The sequence below is a fragment of the Notolabrus celidotus genome, chromosome 23 (genome assembly GCF_009762535.1).
Source record: "Notolabrus celidotus isolate fNotCel1 chromosome 23, fNotCel1.pri, whole genome shotgun sequence".
NCBI classification, from domain to species: Eukaryota; Metazoa; Chordata; class Actinopteri; order Labriformes; family Labridae; genus Notolabrus; species Notolabrus celidotus.
The window spans coordinates 23,972,671-23,990,507 of record NC_048294.1 but is presented as its reverse complement, the minus strand read 5'-3'; the positions used below and the strand labels follow the sequence as shown (position 1 = coordinate 23,990,507).

Sequence of the window (17,837 nt, the reverse complement as noted above, 5' to 3'; positions counted from 1 at the left end):
TCTCTCTCTCTCTCTCTCTCTCTCTCTCTCTCTCTCCTCTCTCTCTCTCTCTCTCTCTCTCCTCTCTCTCTCTCTCTCTCTCTCTCTCTCTCTGTACTTCTGTAACTTAATGTACATAGTAAATAGTGTTGGGTCTTATTATTTCTTTAAATTAGGAGGGATTATTCTGGTGGTCTTGTTACACAAATAGAACACAGCACGGCGGCAACCCTCTGCGACCCAAGCTTCAGTAATGATTGTGGACACTAAGGGTTGCTTAATCATTAGTATCACCCCACGGATTTTTTTTAGCATCATGGTGAGATGGTCCCTCTCCATCTAAGTGTGTTAGGTCTCTCTCTCCTTCTCTTTCCCTGTCCCTTTGTATATCCTTATGTAATCTTTCTTTCACTTTCTCTTATTTATTTTTTTGGCCCACCTAGGTGTGCACGCCCTCTTTTACAGAACATGATATTAGCTGCCAATAAAAGATAGGCCAGAGTTCTAAGAGGGATGGTGATGGTTGCATGCACACAGTCACAAGCACAGAAGAAAAAGGTTTTCTTTCTTTTCTTTTGCTGCAAGAATAAATTGCATTAATATTTGACAGTTTGTGACAAACATGACACAAACCAGAAATATATATGCAGACAAGAGGAAAAAAAAAAAGAAAAAAAAGGAGGGATTATTCTAAATATTCAGCCCCCTTTGCAGCTCTGAAGTCCGTAACTCACAGAGTCTTACTGTCCTGCCGGACACAGAATCACAACTGGCCTTGTCTTAACTGAAATGAACCTTTAATCATTTGATTAATCTCAGAACTCCTCCAAAGGATTAAGACTCACACATTGAGTCTTTTCTGTGTCGAGTCACAGCCTGAAGCTGGCTCAGACCTCTTAACACCCCCGCAGGGTGCCCGTATGCCCAACATCTAACAGATCCAATATCAGGTTCATTCCATAACACCATACCTTGTCAGAAAATATCCAATTTAAAATAGAAAGAAGAAAGAAATAAACTACATTAGTTAAAAGATTTCATTAAAACTCAGTTTGTTAAAAGAAATTGATTGTCTCCTCAAACATCAATGTGTAACTCTTTATGCAGTAATTTACCTCTGTAGTCAGCACACAGGAACATGTGCCAGAGTCTGTCCAGCTTTCCTACATACCTGTTCATTGTGATAAAAAAGTGGAGGATGAAATAAACTTAAATGATGTACGAAGACTAGAGTTTGAAGGTGAGTAAAATGTTGCTCCTTCAGAAACGTGTTGTTAGGATGGATTGACTGAAGCCACCGTTCTCATCTGCTCCTTTGTTTCAGAAACTCCAGCTTCTTAATATTTATAACATCAATATCTCTGAAATGTGTTTCTTTGTATAAAAAACAACGTGAAGGAAATACCCCCGATCACTTCAAGACTTACACTACCAGTCAAAAGTTTGGAAACACCTTCTCATTCAAGGGTTTTTATTCATGTTAATTATAGTAAACACTGTAGATTAATACTGAAAAACTATGAAAGAACATATATGGAATTATTGAATGAACCAAAAAGTGTTAAAAAAGCAGAATCTGTTTTATATTTTAGATTCTGTAAAGTAGCCCCCTTTGTCCTTCATGACAGCTTTGCACACTCTTGGTATTCTCTCAGTCTGCTTCATGAAGTGGTCTCCTGGAATGGTTTCTAATGAACATGAGCCTTGTCAAGAGTTCATTTGTAGAATGACTTGCCTTCTTAATGTGTTTGAGACCATCAGTTGTGTTGTTCAGAGGTAGGGTTAGTACACAATGGATATTATTTCATAGTTCAGTATTAATCTACAATGTTGGAAATAATTAAAGTAAATAAAAACCATTGAATGAGAAGGTGTGACCAAACTTTTGACTGGTAGTGTACTTCAAATTAAATTCACAGGTCCACTCATCAAACTTTATTTCTTCATCTTCCTAAATGTTTGACTGTAGAAGTCAATTCTCGATACGTTTCAGGGTCACCAAACTCTGGAGTATTTATTCCAATGTGGTGAAAAACTGTTTGTCTTTAAAATGTTATAAAAGATGCTTAAAAAACATTAAACCACTGTTACTTAATTATTCTGATTATGCTCAACCACATACTCAGGTTTCCATACACATCATATTCATATTTTCTACTTTTGAGTTCTGTTAATTTAATAACTGTATTCATATTAACTGTTAATTTAGTTAACTGTTGTGTTATTTCATTATTAGTATCAATTATTGTCTCTGTGTGTGTCAATTTAGTATTTTCTAATTGATTTGTGATATTAGAACTTGGAGTGGAGGCTTGAAATAAGCTGAGTTTTCTGCCTCTTCCTGCTCTGTATATTAATTATCTTTGCTTTTTTGTGTGTATTTTTTTTAATTTAGCAAATGAATTAACATTAAAAAACATAAACATAATATCCCTTAACTTTCACAGTTCTCACTCACACTGAAAAGCTCTTTTGTGAGATTTTTGTTGAGAAAAGAAAAAGGCAAAATCGTCCCCTGCAGTTTGCAGCCCTAACCACAAGGTGGCAGCATTATAGCACATTCATATCCTTGGTATTGGTTTGTTATTATTTTCTTTGAGAACAACTCGTGATGGTTTATGAAACATATAAAGTTGTAAACATGGAACATCTAAGTTTAGAAATGACTATGACATGTTTATTAATTTTATGTTAGCTGTTCAGATGAATTATATACAATCAATCAATCAAGCTTTATTTATAAAGCACCTTTCATACAAATCAAATGGAACCCAAAGTGCTTTACAGTGATTTAAAACAAGAAAGAAGCAGAAATAAAATAATGGAAAGATATTAAAAAACAAAAATGGATTTTGAAATAGAGACTAATCCACACCACCAACAATAAAATATGTGTAATTAAAATAAGCTAAAGCATCAAATTAACATTAAGAATATAAATAGTTAAAATAAATAATTTAAAAAGGGTAAGGATAAGAGTTGAATATAAAATAAAGGCAATAAATGTCAATAAAACTGAGTAGATAAATAAAAAAACAGATATTTAAAATTAATAAAATAATAAAACAACATTTAAATCAATATAAAAATAAAAAGTAATACAATTGTTAAACCCTACATGAAGCCAGACTTATTATGCTGTTAGCACATTTCTGCAACCATTAACATGTCTATATGCACTTAGTCCGATTGTTCATTTAACTTTAAAAAAAACACTTTATATTTTTAAATACTTTATTGTGTCAATATTGTTCATACATGAGATACATTACAGATTCAAACCATTTTAACACAATGTTTTGTTGGAACTATTGTGACCCTTCACCCATACAAAATCAGAAAATAAATTATATAATAAAGAGAGAGAAAAAAAGGGGTATATAATAATAATAAAAACTAAGTTAAAATAAATAAATGAATACATGAATAAATAAGAGACATAAGCTTTGATATTTTCATACACTCATACAGGTAAATAACATTACATTTATTCATATCCTGTCCTTGCTACGAAAGAAACATCTTTTTTCGATCGACTTTTCATTTTTATTTATTCTATTAGTTACTTTTTCCATCCAGTAAAAGTTATCTACTGTTTCTAACAACTTGTATACATTAGACATTCCATTTTCTTTCATTTTCTTGTACTTTGCTTGAGTGCTGTTATTCTGAACATCCAGAAGCAGTATAACTCACTTTTTAGTCCTTTAGTCCAGGGGTTCCCAAACTTTTCATCCCATGACCCACAAAATATAGATGCCAAAGACTTGTGACCCTCACTGTCCCTCAAAGTGATTTAATGTGGCTTCATTTAGCTGGTCTGCAGAAAATGAGCCTCCCTATATGAGCATGTGTCTGTGTTTCCTGTGCTGTAATGAATGGAACCTGCTGCTACTGATGCTTTTGATAATGAACTGTTCACTAACTCTAAACTTAGGAGTCATCTGGGATAAAGAAAGGCAGAAAACTCATTACATTTTCTATTTTCAAGGTTTTATTTCAAGGTTAGCGTCTATTTTTGTCCATATGTTTTATTAGAATGGGTAAAATGAACTATTTTTAGATAATTAAAAAAAAGAAAAACATTCTGGAAACATATCACGACCCCCCATTTGTGTCTTGCGACCACACGGGGGTCCCGACCCACACTTTGGGAACCCCTGCTTTAGGGCATGCTGCCAGGAGTATATTTTGTTTTCCTTCATTGCCTGTTTTACCTAACATCTGATCTGGAAAGAAAACCCTTGAGTCCTTTTTAAAACATATTAATATGTATGATGCCAGTACATTTTCTGCTCTGTCAGGAGAGATCAGGAGGGATGAAGTCGTCACAGCAATAAACCAACTAAACACAGGTAAATCTCCAGGTCCTGATGGCCTGCCTGCCAAATTTTATAAACAGTGCTTTGACGACATCATCAACCTACTGACCTGTGTTTTTAAATAAGATTTTAAAGGACTGTGCTCTGAGTGACTCCTTTCACCACGGTGTAATGTGTTTGTTGTACAAAAAAGGTGAGAAACATGATAAAGACAATTACAGACAAATTACAATCATAAATGCTGATTACAAAATATTAGCTAAAATAATCATGAACACACTAAATTATGTTTTAGATGTAATTATAAAGAAAGAGCAACATGTGCTATAAAAGGTTGTCAGATGTGGGACAATCTAAACTCTTTAAGAGAAATAATTTATGGTAAAAACTTAGATTTCTATGTCCTGGGTTTAGACCAGAAAAAAGCTTTTGATTATCTGTCACATGAATACCTAAGTGACAGTACTTACTGTTATGAAAGCATTATGGTTTCCTTTGTGATTTTATCAAAAGGATTCAATAATTGTATAAAAAAATCAACTGAGAGAAAAAAAAAACCCAAAACAAAGGTTGTCTTTAAAGACCAAATAAGCTCATTGATGTCTTCAACTTTTTACTGCTTGATTCTAAAACAAGTCAGACTAAAAGGATTAGGGATGCACCGATCCGATCTTGGTATCGAAAATCAACTAGATCGGACTCAAAAAGCTAGATCGGATATCTGTGATGTTGGAGCTATTTGTTTATTCTTTGTATTTAGTTGTTTATTTAGTTTGGAATTAATAAGTAGTATTAGTTGTTAGATTTATCTAAACTTTTCTTTTTATAACTCATTTAAGTTAGATTTTGGGGGTTATATTTTTTACTAGTCATTTGTTTAGTATATTTAGATTTTTTGTATATTTAGTATTTCTTTTGTATGTTTTCCTTTCTTTGGTAATTAGGAACTGTGGGCACCGGAGGTTATTTAGGTAGGTAGGTGGCAGAACGCTGGCATACACCTGGGTGGGCCTATGGTATTTTTACCAGCGCAAGAGAGGCCGCAGAAGCTCTGATTTCTTTGTTCCTTTTTGTTTGCTTGCTGGCCATCAGAAATAAACCATTGAAAACCGCTGAACTTTTGCATTGACATTAGACTTCTTTTGCCTGCGTACATCACATCCCCACGGTGCATCAGTGACCCTTTGATTAAGTTTAGTTAAAGTTTGAGTTTGATACTTTAATTATTCTTTGAGTTTTTTATGACAAATGGCCACTACAGGTGACAAGGGGCCGATATATAGAGCCGATCCATATCATGAGTTGTGTTATTTGGACGTCTTTATAAAATGTGCTGCTGATTAATATTGTCACAATATCAGACGCAGAGAAGGGAAACAGGAAGGGCAAAGCTGGGTAGAGTAATAATGTATTCAATGATTTTAATAGCCCTCCTCCCTGCCACAGGTACACTGTACTTCTGTGGGAAACACTGTGTTGACATTTTTTTATTTTCTCATTTGAAGCAGTTTTTTATAAAGAATATTTAATTCCTCTTTTCCACTGCTGAGGTTTACAGTTGAATTGTAATATCTGTTGGTGATGAAGATTAACTCACTAAACTGCTGGTACACATTCATAATCTCTTGAATAATGATACTGTCAGTTTAAAAATGTGTATTTTATTTTGGTTTACAAAGTCAGAAAAGCCTGAAGTTGCCAAAACATGATTCTATCCTCACATTAAGGAATAAAGATTGTTAAATCAATACCGGGATCGGATCGGCTAGTATCGGTATCGGCAGATACCAAAGCCCAGGTATCGATATCGGTATCAGGACCTAAACAGTAGGATCGGTGCATCCCTAAAAAGGATCAATCAGTTTAAAGCTGCTGGGAGCAACTTTTGGTTTGCATCGATTTTGGCGCCCCCTTGAGGACAAAGTGATACCTCTCATCTCTTGTCCTGTACATGCAAAATTTGTGTCTTCAGACAATAATCGCATGCTGTTGCGTTTAACACATAGATTTATCACACGGTGTGATTATTTGCCATGAAAACAGCCAAAAAAGGATGTTTCTAGAGCGGGATGTCAATCATCTGATCTGATACCTACCCCCTCAGAACAGTTTCAGGCATTAAAAGAGAACAGAGAAGGTATCAGGGTTGTTGTGGATGGTCTTGTTTGCTTTTGAGGGTCATAAAGGGGCATCAGTGTCACTTTCAGTCTGTTTCTCAGCCAGTTAAAAACTCCTCACAGTGCCTTTAATTAAGTCTGGTTTGTAATTGACTGGTTGACGCCCACTCTGTCGTCCTCTTTACATATACGATCTTTGTTCAAGTCTGCTCATTGACCTGAAGCGGATCTAGGTAGGAGTGAGACCTCTCTCTCTGTCACCGCCTCTCTGCTCTCCTCTCATCAGCAGCAGCAGCAGCAGCCCCGCCTCGCGACGCTCACCGCTGGCTGCTTCTCCTCCGACACAACCCACATCTGGCTGTCACACACTCACACACACTCACACACACACATTACAGAGCTGCTACGCCGTCCGGTACTGCGGCATGCTCACATTCACCCCGGGACACACAGAGTGGATTTACAAAGAAGAGGAGCACCATGTCTGAGGTGCGGAAATTCACCAAGAGGTTAAGCAAACCCGGGACTGCTGCGGAGGTGAGGCAGAGCGTGTCTGAGGCGGTGAGGACCCCGTTGGACCTGGTGGTGAGCTTTCCTTATTAATAAACCCTGTCGCTCATTTTAGATCAATGTGAGGACCCAGCGCGCTGTTCGCCCGAACACGCGTCCCTCGCATGTCTGGTCGCTTGTTGGGGTGAACTAAGATGTTGTATCTGTTTAAAAACCTCCCAACAAAGGCGTGTTACTGTAAACGACACCAGCATTATAGTCAAACTCATGGTTATGACACAGTGAAGGGGGGGAGCTGGAGAAGTCGCGCCACCGGTTCGCTTCGCTTCGAATCCGCCGCTCGCTGTTCACAATGAATGGGAACGAACGCGTCAGTTCGCTTTCAGTTCGTCTGCACCGCTACAGCGATATTAGCCTGCTAACTCTCATACCACTGTTCTCCTTGGGGATTTAAGCGTCTCCTTTCATAGTTCCTCCACCTCTCTCTTCTTTAAATCCTCACATTACTCAAAATATTTCACATCTGTTTCCTCTTTCCGCTCACTTCGCTTACGAACCTCCGCGTTAACCTACAAAGCTCTGCTGTCTGTGAATGCACTCAAACAGTCTCCTCGTGCTGGTGTCTATCTTCTGTTTAATGCTTAAAGACAGAGTGTGTAAGGTGTCTGTACATGGGCATGGTCTCCCGGACCCTCAGCAGGACCACATAGTCTGACATTGTGCAGGGGAACACATGGTTTCAGGGCTCTGCGGCTCCTTTTGTGTGCTGGCGGATGAGGAGAGGAGCCAGTTGGACAGCTGCAGCATGGCTTCCCCGTCACTGCCTTGGAGCTGTCTATGTGCCTCTTTATTCCTGCTGGAAACACACACATTGTGCAAAAGAAGGCAGTCTAATGCATGTTCTTATAAATGGTTACATTGCTTATGACTGGAATGCAGACTCAAATATCTCCTGATGGATTATATCTCCTTAATTTGAGTGACTGGCTGGGAATAGACTGTAATAATGAGGGGATTAGGCGCTCTGGCTTGAGATGAATAGTGTTTAGGATCCTGCTGATGCTGCATTTGTGTGTGTGGGAACTTATGAACATGTCAGTGTGTGAAAGACGGACATGTTTTTACTCTCAGGGATGTCAGAGCTGTCTTTTGGATATCTTTCTTTTCTTTTAGTCATTATGAAATCCATCTGTCTGTCTTTATGTGGCACATCATTGGTAGTTTAGAGACTGGATCTGTTTGTGTAAGACATAAAGTCTTGTTCCCCTGGGATTAGGCCTCAGTCTTATGATGATCATCTTTAGTGTGACGCACACAGATTACCATCATGTGAGAAGGTTTTCTGTAACAGGGTCTGGAGTGTGTTTGTGTCTTTCCTCAGCCACGTGTGATAAGCGTGTTTCTGTGTGTTCAGGTTTGGCGGCTCATTTTCTGGATTAAACGGTTGGCTTGGTAACTGAGAACAAGCGCTGCTTTGTGGAGGTTTCATGACCGACGTTCCTCTCACATGGGGATTCCCTCTGGCATGATGTGACCATGCTTCCTCTGTGTGTTCATTCTCTACTTCCTCGTCTCCACAAAGTCACTCTTGATTAAGATCCGCTGTCTTTCCTTTTCTTGCCCTCGCATTTCCAGAGAACCAAATGTTTTCTCATGTTTCCAAGAAGGAACTCAAAAGAGGAAACATGAGAAAACATTTGGTTGAGTACAGAATCTGAAAGTTGCTTTTCAGTAAAACCCAAGAAGACTGGATCCCAAGATCCTTTTCCGGCTTTAGGTCTGCAACATGCTCCTGAGTAATCTGACAGTCAGCATAAATATATGTTACCAATAGGGATGTAAGGAAACGCTCAACCCACGATTCAATTCAAATCCTGATTTTTTGGTTCACGATACCATTCACTCACGATTCTCTGATGTTTTTCAAGAAAACTGGATTGAACTCAAAATTTAAATAACTTATTTTATTTAAATTCTCAGATATGGACAGTTGGGATATATATTTGTTCTCTTATATTTCTTTGTAAGCATTTTGAAGGTGTGTTGTAACTCAAATAAAACCACTGCACACTTTTTTTCAGCACCTTACAAAAAAACTCAAAATGACCATACACAAATACCTTGTTGGAAAATTTCAGAACAATTCTAAAGAAATGGAAAGTGAACGATTCCCAAGTGAGTGTTTTAAATATTAAAACAAATAAGGTCAATCTCTTTGAATTAGGGATGTGCATTTCAAGTATTTTGCATGATTGATCTTTGGAAATGTTAACGATCAATTATCATTTAATCATTAAAAAAACGTAAAAGTTTTCCATGTCAAAAATAATGCCAAATACGTTTTTTTCCCCTAAATCAAATTTTACTTCACGACACAATGTATATTACTGACAGTATTAAACAGCTATGGATCATATTGAGGTGTTCAAAATGTTAAACACGCTGAATATCAACGTGAGGAGCAGCACCTTGCAGAAAAACTCAAAATGAGCGTACAAAAATACCTTGTTGGAAAGTTTCAGAACAATTCTAAAGAAATGTAAAGTGAACGATTCCCAAATGAAAGTATTAAATATTAAAACAAATAAGGTCAATCTCTTTAAAGGTGACATATCATGCAAAATTGACTTTTTAATGGTTCTTTACCTGAAATATGTTTCCCTGGCATGTCTACAAACCCCCCGAGAATGAAAAAAATCCATTCTGCCCCTGTTCTGATTTCTCCACCTTTCTGTAAATGTGTGTGAAACGAGCCGTTTCAGACTTCAGTGTTTTTGTTACGTAACAACAATATCCGGTCTGTCACGGAGTCAGAGCTCAGAGCTTGTTCAGCCCATAGACTGTATAAAATAATACTGAATCCCTCCCCCGTTTTTCATTACCTGCACAAATGTGTGCTAACAAGGAGCTTAGGAGGGAGGCATGCTAGTTGTAGGCTGTCTTAATAAACACAAAGGTCGGTTTTACTCCCCACGTCTGCAGATTTGAAGATCTAGTGGATGATTTTTATTTATCATGGATAAGTGCTAGCGCTAATTAGCATAGCCACATAGCTATATGTTCATAGCTGTAGCTGTAGCTGTAGCTGTAGCTGTAGCTGTAGCTGTGTACCAAGACACACGTCGACATACTGACAAATAAAACAACAAGAAACACTAAATCTGTGACCAATCCTTCAGAAAGGTCCTGCTGTCTTTCTGGCAGAGGTCGGTTTTACTCCCCACGTCTGCAGATTTGAAGATCTAGTGGATGATTTTTATTTATCATGGATAAGTGCTAGCGCTAGTTAGCATAGCCACATAGCTACATGTTCGTAGCTGTGTACCAAGACACACGTCTACATACTGATAAATAAAACAACAAGAAACACTAAATCTGTGACCAATGGTTCAGAAAGGTCCTGCTACAGGCGCCTCTCCATCAGGATCAGATTCTGGATCAGATTCAGAGGGTTGAAGTAACGCGCTCTCTGAGCAGCCGTGTATATTCAGCCAACATGTAAACATTAGATCAACGTGCTGGAGAGCCGAGGCACATCCACTTCCTGAGGGGGCGTGGTCAGAGGGAAAACAGAGTGTTCTGATGAGGAATGAAGAAGAGGACTTTTCAGGCAGACCAAAATCTGATTTCAAAGTGTTTTTTTGAGCATAAACTTTAAAGACATGTTTTGGGGACCTCTTAGACCAATATATATTGATGAAAAAAGCGTGATATGTCACCTTTAACTAAACTAAAGAGCAGCTGATGCTCCTGGCTGTGAATTGACATGTTGTTCTTCATGAATATCAGGGAAAGTCAAAATGCTGCCGTACCTCAGACTGTAAACACAAAGGTTCATCCTGACCTGCTCGGTCTTCACCTGCTGCCTCCATGTCTGTTACGCTCCACTCAGTGAGTGAGGAGAGAGCAGTGCAAGAGACTTCATGATGTTGAACAAGAGGAGTGAAATGCAGATAGCGCCTTCTACTGTTTAATTATAATATTGCAATATAAATGTTGTTGAATCGGTTTTAGTCCACCCTTATTTGTATTGATTTTTACCGTCTTGAGATATATCCTTACGTCCCTAGTTACCAATTAACACTGAACTTTGTTCATACATCCAAAAAAAGGTGACGTAACAGCACCATCTGTCTTGTCCCATGGCGACGCTCATGCTATTTAGAATCAATCAGTCCCTCCAGGAAGTTGCGATTTCGCGATCGCAACTATCAACGCAAATTCAACCAATCAGCGCGATTTTTTCGCGGCCTTGCAATTTTATACAATCACCGCAACTTTGACCAATTACCTTAACCTCAGCCCCTGCACGTCATCGGTTTTGTCATCAATTTCACTTCCTAGGAACATAAACGTAAGTCCTCCCTTGATCGGCACTTTTCAACAATAAAACACACACAGAGAACGGGTGAAGAGAGGGGACAGCAGGCAGGACAAGTGACCATGACAACGTTGTTATTTATAGATTGAGGGGCTCAGTGTTAGCTTGGTCTCTACCTGCAGCAGGTGTGTTTTATGAACCAGCTCTCCTCACCTCCATGCATCTGTCTCATCTTCATTGATGATTTTTACCCCCGGTGTGCGTTAGTGACAAAGACACAACCGGGGGATGTCTGTTTACTGTTTGATGTTTGACGTTGTTGCCGCTCTCACCGTAAAAAGCTCTGCGTCTACAGATTGATTTAATCCAGTTTGATGATACATCAGACACATTTAGTAAGTTTTGATCAACTCCAAGTCATCAAAGATGCAGATTCAGTTCAGAGTGCGTGAACTGCCTGTCAAGTGCATCTGTCACTGCAGGTACATTCAGGGACCGTCGTAAATGTGCAATACAGTCCTTTCATGGCATTTTTCTGTGAATCAAGAGAATCAAAATACAGTCAGTGGCCACATCAAGAATGTTTTCTAAAAACAACTGTAATTTGGCATATTTACTTGCCCCTGAGATGTTATTGGGGGGAAAAAAGCAAAAAATAAAAATCGCACCTTTCACCGCAATTTTTTCAAAAAGCGGTCGCAAATTCAGGCTTTTTGGGGACGCAACAATCACAAAAAAATCCCGCGAAATCCAAGAGGGACTGTTATGGAGTTTTGACCAATCAGGATCAAGCACTTAACACAGGCGGGGGATTAGTAAAAGGGCTGAGTGATAACCAAGCGGCAACATCTGGTCTTAAAATATGAAGCCCATGCTGAAGTGTTATAAACTGCAGTTCATGGAGCGTCCACTAGAGGCTGTCTGCAGAATCACCGGAAACCACACACACTAGGGATGGGCATTTCAAGCCAAAATACTGTTCGATAATCGTTGGAATCTATTCGACCATTATTCGAATAATCACCCCCCCTCCCTCACACACACCCACAAACACACACACACACCTGTCTCATTAACGGTTCGTTTGTGTGGCAGTCACGCTAACCAGCAGCAGGGCAAAGTGCTGCTAGTAGCGGGCACTGTCAGCGTCTGTGTGGATCTTTATGTTGGTGTTTCTGTGACGCGGCGTGGCATGTGTGTTTACATTTTACAGTCATGCTCAGTCTCTGGAAATACATGTGTAGTAGTGTGAGATTCAGAAACAGAAAATCACTGCGACTGTCGCAAATTTTTTCTTCTTCTTTTGCTATTTAATGCAGTTAGCATTCTTCTTCTGTTGTTTAATGCGGTTAGGAAACATCTTTAAGACGCTCTATAGCCACCCACTGGCGGGAATACCGTATTACAACCAGGCACCGGTAAAAACGATGAAAAATTATACTTTTAAAATGAGAAAATATTCAAAGTAACTCTTTGATTTTTACAAAGTGAACGAATATTCGAATATTCAAAAATCATTGCCCATCTCTAACATACACACCCATTCAAAGAGACGATCTTTACAGCAGAAATAAACATGTTTACAGCCTGGTTATAAAAACAGCTTCAGTCTGAAGAGCTCATTTCTCACATCCTTGTGAAGATGTACTCACAATAGAATATCACTTTATTTGTCCACTATGTTGAAAATTGTCTGTGGCTTCACACAGACAAACAAACAATACAACCATCATAGACAAGAACCAAGAGAGTGCTTTGTGTTCTTCCTGTCATCACGCTCATGGCCAGCAGAATTCATAAACAAAGAGGACAATATTTAAACTCAAAATACAAAATTAACTACTTTAGCTTTATAGGTGCCAGTTGAACATGCAATATTTATATTGATCTAACAGTTTCTCCTTAAAGTCAGGGGTTGCTTGTTGTTAGCAGAATATAATGATGATAAAGGCTTCCTCTTCTCAGCCTGTCATATCTGCAGAAATGATCATCAGGGGTCTGCCTTGATATTTGTTGATTTAGAAAATAAGAGTCCTGTCATGCCAGCTAGACTATGAAGAGACCGGTTAACAGGAACCCTTCATATATCGAGGAGTGTAAAGGTCTGGACTGTGCTCAGGGAGGAAACCGCTCAGTCTGAACTAGAAGGATCTGTCTTGTTGTTGAGGTCAGTGATTGCACTTTGACATAGAGAATGTAAAGGGCACAGAGACATCTGGCTCCATGTTGTCCATCAGCATGTCAGTCTATAGTCCATACACATGTCCCCCACTGTTGATCAAACACAAGTACTCCACTGAGTCTGGTTTACATGTACCGCCATCATGAAGTCATGCTGCTGGATCACTGGGCACAGAGGGCAGTGAAGCCATATATGTCCATATATGGTCGTTTAGCTGGCAGGTGGATTTTAATGTATAGTGAAGGATAACAGGGACATTGGACATTGACACTGTTCAAGTGGATTATTAGCTTGTGATGAGTAACTGGAAGAGGAAGGTCGACCAGTGAACTGTGAAATCTGAAGAAAACATCACGTTGTCTTTGTTGTTGTGTGTAAGGAGTCGGGCTGTGAAGTAGAATTTCTTATTCCAAATAAAGACTGGGATGTCAGCTCTTTGATCCTTCTTCCTCTGCTTCTTCTTCTTCTTTTTCTTGTTCCTCCTCCTCTTCCTTCTCCTCCTCCTACTTCTTTTTGTCCATCTATTCAAACTAAGAGGATAACTTTGCACATTCTTCAACGATATTCCTCAACCAGCATTTTCCTGCAGCCACCATCTTCAGTTCAATACTTAAAAAAAGTAAAAAAAAAAAAATACAAGCTCCAATTTTGCAATTCATACCAAATATGGCTATCTCTCTTTGTGGTCTATGGACTTTTGCAAAATAATCCAGCTTAGTTTTCAAATTAACGGTGACGATGCCCCGACTGCATCAAGCGTTTTATCTTATATGTTAATGTAATTAGATTCTTCAAATTCTATATCTTATTTTTGTGTCAAGCACTTTGAATCCTACCCGTGTGTAAACTTTTGCTACTCTTACTTTTCTAGTTGAAGTACATTAGTACTTTGTATTTTGCCTCGACTACTGGGTTTGAACCACAGACTGTATATATAATGGACAGCATCGCTCCACCTATTGGTATGACACGGAATTGAAGCCAGAATATCCCGTTGCAGAACACAGACATCTTGTACATTTTCTGCAGCCAGAGTCTGCGCAGTAGGGAAATTGTGTTTCCACGGTAACAAGCTCTGCCCTACAGCATACCGTCCAGAGGTCCTACAGAGTTTCCCTCTACGGCAGCGGTCAATCAAAGTAAACCCGGATGTAAAACCCCGTTTTTTAACCTCTAATAACCAGGGGTGCGTCTCGCTCGGCTGGAAGTGAAGCTTTCAGCAGAGTGTCTGCCCCCTGGTGGCTGGCTGCAGTATAGGTCAAGAAACCGTCTCCCCCATGGTGTTTTTAACACTTCCAAATTGGCTTCAATTCTCGCCGCTGGAGGTTGCTGCTTGGTCAAACCTTTATATAAGATGGACGTCAAGTGAGGCCGCCACAAAAACTGCTCCCCCTGGTGGCTGGCTGCAGTATAGGTAAAAAACTCTGTCTCCCCCATTCATTTGAATGGGGCTGCAGTCAAACTTTAAAAAATAAATACACGTCGTACGAATGTTTCTCACATCCGTATGCTGTGGTGATATGTAGTTAGTATTTGACTGTTTTGTGTTCAAGGCCTCTTTTTTATGAAAAGTTTCTTTTTCGTTAGTTATTAGAGTTTAAAAAACGGGGTTTTACTTCCGGGTTTCCTTTGATTCACACACAGCATCTTGTGACGCTACGCTGCAGGGCGGAGCTTATTACAGTGGCTTCACAGGCTCTGGCTGCACAATGGCGGCGGCCAGGAGGGGGATTTTTTGGCTTCAGAACCGTACAACAGGAAGAGGCGGAGCAACGCTGTCCATTTTTATTTACAGTCTATGCTAATAACTAACGAAAAAGAAACTTTTCATAAAAAAGAGGCCTTGAACACAAAACCGTCAAATACTAACTACATATCACCACAGCATACGGATGTGAGAAACATTCGTACCACATGTATTTCATTTTTAAAGTTTGACCGCAGCCCCATTCAAATGAATGGGGGAGACAGAGTTTTTTTACCTATACTGCAGCCAGCCACCAGGGGGAGCAGTTTTTGTGACGGCCTCACTTGACGTCCATTTTATATAAAGGTTTGACCAAGCAGCAACCTCCGGCGGCGAGAATTGAAGCCAATTTGGAAGTGTTAAAAACTGCAGTTCCTCGAGTGTCCACTTGAGGCTGGCTCCGGAAGTACCGGAAACCACATACACACCCATTCAAAGAAGACGATCTTTACAGCAGAAATAAGCATGTTTAAGTTCTGGTTCAAAAATCAAGTGTAGTCTGGATAGATCATTTCTGGATCAGCGCACACTGTACAGATGGGGGACTTCACGGATATTCCGTCCATTATTTATTCAGTCTTCAGGTTTGACACTAAAATCTGAAATCTGCCTTTGCATGCATGGACAGCAAGGAATAAAAACCTGATGGTCCCCTCAGAGTGAAACCACCTCGGACTTCAAGTTTCTCTGTTGAGCTCGTCATGATCAGAACATGTTGTTGGTGCAATGAGACACTGTTCACAGGTATTCATGCATTTCATGGAGTAGACAGGGAGAGGATGACAGATGAAAGTTAGAGTTTCTATTCGTCCCTCTGTTAAGCCGTGTGTCTCATGAACACACTTAGCGGGGTCAGCTGTGGGACAGTGAGTGGAGCTGTGTGTCTTGCGTGTCTGCGAGTGTCTGCGCTCATCCATTGTGTGTGTGTTCGCTCCTCGGGCCAACGTGATATAATCCACCAGGTCATGTTGGGTGCCTGAGATGAGCTTGTCTGTAATGCGACACAGACATCTGGAAATGCTAACATCATCATCATCATCATAGTCCCCAAAGCGTTGTACAGTTATTGGTGTTTGTGTGTCCTCCTGCAGGCTGGTAGTGTGCACAGTGTGAGAGTTTATTGGAGGATTGTTTGCATGCAGTTACACCCAAGTGTCAGCAACATCCTGCAGAGTGTTAGCATCTCTTTGTGTTTCTCAATCAGGAGCACTGTGGCTTCACAACCGCCTGCTTGTGATTCTTCAGCTTCTTTCTCTTATATGAAAGCAGAACTCTCTTTCTCTCTCTCTCTCTCTCTCTCTCTCTCTCTCTCTCTCTCTCTCTCTCTCTCTCTCTCTCTCTCTCTCTCTCTCTCTCTCTCTCTCTCTCTCTCTCTCTCTCTCTCTCTCTCTCTCTCTCTCTCTCTCTCTCTCTCTGTCTCCCCTCCTTCCTTTCCTCTGTAACATGATCAGTCATCGACTCTGCCTCTGACTTGCAGCGCTGCGGTTCAGCTTGTTGCACATGACAGGAAGCAGAGCAGCTCAGTCATGTGTAATGCTTTCAACAGACATGTAGGTGTTTTGCTGCTGCTCAGGTTTCTGCAGTGGCCTCTCTTTGTGTGACAGAGATCACGGCGAGGATACAGAACGCGGAGTAGTTGGCAAATCCAACACGTCACAGTTTAAAAGTAGCCAAACTTTTTTTGTCAGTGGTGGTTTAAAAAATGCTCAGCTCTGGTTCATGTGGACGCAAAGAAAGTCGAGTCTTGTGGAAAAATCTGCAGAGAACATGAGCATGTAACCGACTTAAATGAGGGCCAAATTATTGGTCAGAGAACATGGAAAGGGAAAACTTTGCTTTCCATTCGTGGCTAAAATACCAGGATATCATAGACGGAAAGAAGACGGGAGCAGAGACCAACCAGAAAGAGAGAAAGTACCTACATTCGGTGGCTGGGGTACATTTCTGATGAATGGAAAGTAAAGATGAATAAAAGGAGAAAAAAACATACAATTCCAAAAAGCACTGTTAACAAGCCGGTTGGTCTTTTTCCTCTGTAGATCAGAGGATGCAGCGTCCATGGTTTCCAAAAAGAATGTCATGTTCTGATTCATCAGACCACAGGATGGATTTTAACTCTCCATCTTAAATGAGCTCGGGTCCAGAGAAGTGGCTGTGTTTTTCTGGATCATGTTTATCTATGTATGGCTTTCTCTTTGCATGGTTCAGTTTTTTATTCAATTTTTAGGAACTTTGTTTATTAGAACTTTTTTGACATAATATGACAGTTGCGTTGAATACTGGTAATTAACAGGGTCATATAACTATAAAAATAAAAGAATAAAATCATCTAATAATAACAAGAAAATAACAATAAATTAAAAGATTTAAAAAATTTAAAAAATATTTAAAGCCAAACAAACAAAAAGCTTAATGATAATAACGATAATAGTTATCCAAATTGTTATAATTACAACAATAATTATAATTAAAGCCGCAAGCGGCGATGAACGGGCCCTCGCACACCTGCAGCCGCCGCCTACGCGAGCCGCCGCCACATGTAAACCGCCGCCTAAAATATAAGCCACCACATGATGTCAAAGCAAGATCTGACAGTATACCGCCTGTGCCCCTTGGGTGGTGCAAATGTTCCAAGTTTTTGGCAGATTGTTAAGAAAAC

At 39.6% G+C, this 17,837-nt stretch overlaps 1 protein-coding gene across 4 annotated transcripts in view; it reads left to right on the top strand.

Moving 5' to 3' along the window:
• The first annotated feature begins 6,686 nt into the window (after positions 1-6,686).
• Positions 6,687-17,837, top strand: part of dock11 (dedicator of cytokinesis 11) — a 139,291-nt gene continuing 128,140 nt past the window's right edge. For 2 of the 4 annotated variants that reach the window (XM_034677073.1, XM_034677076.1), the window contains exon 1: positions 6,703-7,003. In XM_034677073.1, the coding sequence (XP_034532964.1) occupies positions 6,899-7,003 (105 nt within the window). In that variant the 5' untranslated portion in view covers positions 6,703-6,898. Of the gene's footprint in view, positions 7,004-17,837 lie in introns of all 4 variants that reach the window. The other 2 variants (XM_034677077.1, XM_034677075.1) reach the window with 2 other exon arrangements.